Source organism: Petaurus breviceps, unplaced genomic scaffold (genome assembly GCF_028583685.1).
Source record: "Petaurus breviceps papuanus isolate PSGF00001 unplaced genomic scaffold, PetGlider_PUasm1.0 138, whole genome shotgun sequence".
NCBI classification, from domain to species: Eukaryota; Metazoa; Chordata; class Mammalia; order Diprotodontia; family Petauridae; genus Petaurus; species Petaurus breviceps.
The window spans coordinates 13615581-13622343 of NW_027185694.1; the positions used below are offsets into that span (position 1 = coordinate 13615581).

Here is a 6763-nt window from a genome sequence, read left to right on the forward strand (position 1 = left end):
CAAGGAATCATAGACAGAAAAAACTCACAAGGCTGTTCAAAGGTAATTTTTCTTTCAGGCTCTTAAAATTTTCCTAATGCCAATAAAAAACCCACAATCATCATCACATTAACAATATCGTAAATAGTAAAACTATATGTGGCACTCACCTGTCTAGCCACTTCCGAATCTGAGCTAAAACCAGGGCTCGATGATAGACAACTTCCAAATTTCCCCTTGGCATCTTTAACATAATAATGTAAATAATGTATTAAATTTTATGTTATAAAAAAAAGCAGATAATAGGCTTCTAGTCCAAAGAGAAGTGGGAGCAAGGTAATTGGCACAGACTTGCAAACACTGCAGAGGCTCAACATTAAACTATCTTTTGATGATGATGAATCTCTACCTGCCTCTTGCTTTGCTATCAATGAAAGGGGAACTCTCCAATCAAGTGCCTAGTGGGAAGGGATTTTGTCTACATTGTTCAATAGAGATGATACAAAGGCAGGCTTTTAATAAAGGTTTTGGATGAAACTGAGTTTGGATGAATTTTCACAGGAGAAATCTCAAGGACAATGGCTTCCTCTGGATATGTTTTCAATTCTGGTATCAATTATGTAATAAAGATTACCTTTAGAAAAAGCTGACCTGTAATACGAGCTTTGTGTCCTGTGGAACAACAGTGACAATGCGGGACCCTCTTTCTACTTTCCGTAGAGTTTCCTCATTAGAGGCAGTGCTGTTGGTCAGACCTGCCTGGAAAGCTGAAAACACCACAATAGTAAAACAAGCTGAAAAATTACTGTAATCACCCAACTATACGCAGTGAAGTCCTGGACTGCAAAAGGATGCAGACATATAGGAACTTCCCAGAAATGTACTCAGAATCAAGCAAAGGACTAAGGAAGCAGCCTATTTATAAGACATACAATCGACATCCATTACTATGAGAATTACTGTGCCACAGAAACAAAGAATATGAAGAATTCAGAGGTGCAGAGGACAAGTTTATATGAACTGATGTAGAATGAAGTATGTAGAATCAGAAAAACGATATATAAGGTGACCACAATAACATTTATGAAAAAAACCAAAAGAGTGAAACAATGGGGGGGGGGGGAGTCTCTTTTCTGATACAGGGTTGGTATTAAAGATAAATAGGGGACTGATTCAAATATATATATATGTTTATAAGAACAAGGGCCATTTCCCTCAACAGATAAATGGTTGAAAGACATGAAAGGATATAAAAAGCTATCAACAATAATATGAAAAATGCTTCAAGATAACTAATAAGAGAAATGTACATTGGAAAAACTCTTGAGGTTTTGTCTCACTCATGAAATCGGCAAAGAAAACAAAAAGAGAAAATGGCGATTGTTAGAGATGATGCAGGAAAACAGGCATACTAATATACTGCTGATGGGAACTACAAACTGGTCTAACCATTCTGTAGAGCAATTTGGAATTATTCCCCAAAAGTAACTAATTTCTGAATATCCTTTGACCCAGTAATACCACTACTAAACATGTACCCCAAAGAGTTAAAAGAGAAAGAAAAAAATTTTAAGAAAGAAAGAGGGAAAGGGACCATAAGTGGAAAAATATTTATAGCAGTTATTTTTTGCAGTGGTAAGGATTGGAAACTGAAGAAAGGAATGGCTGAACAAATTGTGGTGTATATCAATTGTAAAAAGTGATAAAAAGGATGGATTCAGAGGAACCTGAGAAATGAGTATGAACTGATGCAGTGACAAGAACAGAACCAGCAAACAATTTATATGACTACAACATTATGAATAAAAACTATGAAAGACTTGAGGGTACTGATCAAATAATGAATAACTACAATGCCAAAAGACTGATAATGAATCATGCTTCTAACATTTTGTCAGAGAGGTTATGGACTGGAGATAAAAATAAAATATACATTTTTGGACATGGCCAACACATAGATTTGTCTTAATAACTATGCTAACTAGATACAAGGGAAGGTATTTTTGGGACCAGGGAGATGTTGGGGTGAGAGGGAAGCTAGTACTAGAAATACCAAAAAAATATCAATGCATTTTAAGAAAATGCAGAAGAAATCAGAAGGAGTTTCAGAAATCAACAGACAAGTGAAACAGCTTTCAAACCAATGTGCTGAAATAGATATAAAGTCATATGTAATGAGATTTGTGGTTTCACATACAATCCATTTTTTTCTATTTTTGGAGGGGGAAAGGCAGGGCAATGGGGTTAAGTGACCTGCCCAAGGTCACACTGCTAGTAAGTGTTAAGTATCTGAGGTCGAATTTGAACTCAGGTCCTCCTGACTTCAGGACCGGTGCTCTATTCACTGCACCACCTACCTGCCCTTCTATTTTTTTTTTCTAAGCAATCAGGGTTAAGTAACTTGCTCAAGGTTACACAGCCAGTTATTTCTGGGTGTGATGCTAAGTATCTGAGCCCAGATTTGATCCCCAGGTCATCCCGACACTGGAGCCGGTGCTCTTATTCGCTGAGCCACCTGACCATCCCTGGCCTTCTATTTGTATTTATATATGGAAATGTGAATGGTTACTGATGTTTATTAAGTTTAGAATAACAAAAAATTTAAAATATTGATTAGAAATAAGATACAAAATACCATGTCTAGGTCTGTATCCTAAAGAGATCATAAAAAAAGGGATGTATGTATGTATGAAAATATTTATAGCAACTCTTTCTGTGGTTGCCAAGAATTGGAAATTGAGGGGGTGCCCATCAATTGGGGAGTGGCTGAACAAGTTGTGGTTATATGAACATAATGGAATGCAACTGTGCCATAAGAAATGATGAGCAAGTGGACCTCAGAAAAACTTGTTAAGACTTACATGAACTGTTGCTGAATGAAATGAGAAGAACCAGGAGAACACTGTACACAGTAACAAACACACTGTGCAATGACTGACTTTGATAGAATTACTTCTTAGCAGTGCAAGAATCTAAGACAATTCCAAAAGACTCACGATGGAAAATGCTATCCCCATCCAGAGAAAACACTTTAAGTCTGAATGTGGATGGAAGCATACTATTTCTCTCCTTTTCTTCTGCTGTTTTGCTTCTTCTTACTCGTGGTTCCACCCATTAGTTCTAATTTTTCTTTACATCATGACTCATGTGAAAATATGTTTCATATGAATGCTTAAGCAGAGCCTATATTAGATTACACACCATCTTGGGGAGGGGGGAGGAGAGGGAGAAAATTTGAAACTCAAAAATCTTATGGGAATTAATGCTGAAAATTAAAAATAAATTTAAAATTTTAATTGAAAAAAATTAAAAAATTTAAAATAAGATACAGAAATCTAATACAAAAAAATTTATATTTATTCCCCAGTCTATTACTCAAAAAAAATTATAGTTTCTACTATAATCTTAGGTGCTCATAATAACTTTCAATTATATAATAGCACTTTAAGGTTTATAAAATACTGTTCAGAATAAAGATAATAACATGCATCATTAACTCCATTTTAAAACAGATGCTCAGAGAAGTTACGTGACTTGCCCATGGTCATAAAACTAGTTAGTGTTGGAGCCAGGACTCTAACCCGGACTTCCTGGATCCCAGTCCAGAGCTTTCCTCCTACTGTTACACAGCACCTCCTATAGCTTACCAAGCTGCTACGCAAGGAAAAAAAGTGGCAAGACTGTGGAGAAATAGGCATAATACATTACAACCTTGGTAGAACTATGGACCGGCATCATCTTCTGGAATTCAGTCTGACAATGGATAAGAATTAGAAAGCTGTTTATACCCTCTGGCCCAAGGATTCAACAACTAGGAAAATACTCAACCTAACTACACAAAATATTCATTTTAGCATTATTCACAATAGCAAAAACTGGAAACAACTCTTGTGCCCAACTGTTGAGGAATACCTGAAAATGTGGACATAACAGAATAGAATTGCTCTATAGAAAGACAAGTAAGAATACAAAGAATATGAGAAAAGAACAGGTGATACAGAAACTTTTACTATGTGCCAGGCACTGTGCTAAATCACAGGGATCCAAAGAAAGATTGAAAACCTGGACCTGACCTTAAGGGTCTTAAATTCTAATCAGGGACACAGCTTGCAAATAACTGTGAATATATAAGACATGTACAGTGTAAAGGAAAGGTAATCTTATGGGGAAGACACTAGCAGCAGATGTTGGGACCAGAAAAGCCCTCTTTCTAAAGGTGAGACTGGAATGTAAGGAAATGTAGGGAAAGTATGAAACAAAGTTAAGGAAGCTTGGAGGTAGAGTAGGATGAGGAAGAGGGAGAGAATTCCTGGAAGGGGGGGGATGAGGCAGTACAAAGTACTGTGTCATGAGACTGAGTATCCTGTATGAGGATCAGTAAGCAGACCTCTGTGGCTGCAGTGTAGTGAGAGCAGAGGTAAGTAAAGTACAAGACAACTGATAAGGTAAGAAGGGGCCAGGTTGTGAAGAGCTTTAAATGCCAAACATAATTTAATATTTCATCGTGGAGGTAACAGGAAGATAGTGGAATTTGTTGAACAAGGTCAGACTTATCCTTTAGGAAAATCACTTTGGTAGCTGAGTAAAGAAAGTAGAATCAGAACAATTCAAACCTTTACTTGATACTTCTACCCTTGCCAACTATCATTTTATTTCTCTTCTACCCCTAAAAGGCTGTCTACAACACGTATCTCTTCTTTCTTTCTTCCCACTCTCTTCTTAATCCTCTATATTCTGGCTTTCAAGTTTATTCCACTGAAACTTCTCTCTCCAAAGTTTCTAATGATCTTTTTTTTTTTTTTTTTGCCTTTTGGAGGGCAATTGGGGTTAAGTAACTTGCCCAAGGTTACACAGCTAGTTTTTTTGTGAGGGTGTTAACTCGGGTCCTCCTGACTCTGGGGCTGGTGCTTTACTCACTGTGCCACCTAGCCACCCCTCTAATGATGTTTTAATTGTCACACACAGCAGCCTTTTTCCAATTCTCATTCTCCTTGACCTCTCTTCAACCTTTGTCAGTGTTGCTCACTCTCTCCCTGATATTCTCCTCTCTAGATTTTTTTGACACCACTCTCCTGGCTCTCCTCCCACTTATCTGACCACTTTTTCTGTCTCCTCAGTTGGATCCTCTTCAGCATCACGCCCTCCCCTATAGTTGTCCTTCAGGGTTCTGTCCTGGACCCTCTTCTCTTTTCCTTTTATACTGTTTCACTTGAATTCATCAGCTCCCATGGATTGAATTACCAACTCTATGCTGATGTTCTCAAATCTACCTTTTCTACCCAAAACTCTCAGCTAACCTTCATCTTGTGTGCCCAGTTGCCTTTTGTCTCTCTGTATCTCCAGCCACAAACATAATGCCTGGTACCTGTACACAAGATTTGGAAGATGGGCAATAAAGCAAAGAAACAAAAACAAAAAAACCATTTGCCCTTCCTCTTCAGGAGAAAGCAGCTGCAGTAGCCTGTAATGTGTGACGTAGGTTTAGATAAGTTATGAGCTGCCTGTAGCCTTGTGACCTTCAATGACTCAAGTGCACAAGTATGAAGTAACAAGTGAAGGCCACTGCTAATAGAGAAGATGCTGCTGCATGTTAGAACTGAAACTGTCTATTTTTCCTGGGAGGAATTATCATGGAAGTAGAGCAGATGGTACTACAGGTCTCTGGTTCATGACACCCAGACCTCAAGGAACCAGACTGATAAGAATGGGACCTATAGCTACAGAACATATCAAACACTGATTTCTGCTCTTTAGTGCTGTAGAAACATTATATGCTGAAATACCTGTCTACTTAATCACATCCATCTTACCCTATTTACAAAGAGTGAGGTAACAAAATGACTTATGTTCAGGATGACCTTATCCTGGAGATGGAGAGGTGGTTAGGGAACCTCTGATCAAGCCTCTTAAAAAATTTATTATAAATAAAATTGTCACCCAGGATTTTTTGCTCCTCAAGAAAAACTGAGAATATTTATTTTTACCAGTAAGTTTTATTTCCCTTATATGGACCAGAACTCTCTTAAGTATTATCTTCAAAAAAAGAAAATGAAAACGAAAAAAAAAACTGGGCAGCCTTTCAACTTTCAAGCAGAATGGTCTAATGTAACCATATTAAAAAAAGAAAAGACTCCCAGAATTGCTGATAAATGGGAAGGGGTGGTGGTGGGAGGAATTATTAAATAAAGCGTAATATATTAGGATAAGTAAAGGCCTTTAAAATGCATAAGAAACAGAGTAGAGAGAAAGAACCTTGCCTTTTTAGCAAACTAGAGGATGACTGATTCCTCCAGATGGTGGACAAAATAAAGGGAAAGCTGAGAGGAAAATATCCTAGTTAAGCTATCCTTTCTTATTGCTGCTGCAGATAAAATATGAAGAAATAGTTTGCAGAATGATGGATTTAGGAAGTTAGATATATCGTAAAATTGGCTGACAAGACAACCACTGAATATTAGAATATGTTACTTATGGGATCATTAAAGAGAATTGTAGCATCTTATTTTCTAGGGGCTTTCCCAAATGGGACATGGGACATCTATCTTCAAAAAATATTCTAACTGGTTTGGAATAGCTTAATTATCCTGTCTATAAATAAATGAAGTGACCAAGCTACATCTCAAGAGTCCTTACACTCCCAGGATTCCATATTTAAAAATAAATTAGCAAGAACATAAAATCAAGTCTTTAGGAGGAGATAAAGAACTTCTATCATAGTTGATTATAGTTCTTTTTTTTTTTTTTTTTTCTTTTTTGAGGGCTATTGGTGTTAAATTACTTTCTC

General features: G+C 37.0%; 1 protein-coding gene across 1 annotated transcript in view; it reads right to left on the bottom strand.

Annotated features, from left to right (window-relative positions):
• The window catches only part of ELP1 (elongator acetyltransferase complex subunit 1), a 77808-nt gene that overhangs the window by 31171 nt on the left and 39874 nt on the right, over positions 1-6763 (bottom strand). The window contains exons 19-20 of the mRNA XM_069105943.1: positions 631-746; positions 150-223 (exon numbers count right to left, since the gene is read on the bottom strand). Of these exons, the coding sequence (XP_068962044.1) occupies positions 150-223; positions 631-746 (190 nt within the window). The remainder of the gene's footprint in view (positions 1-149; positions 224-630; positions 747-6763) is intronic.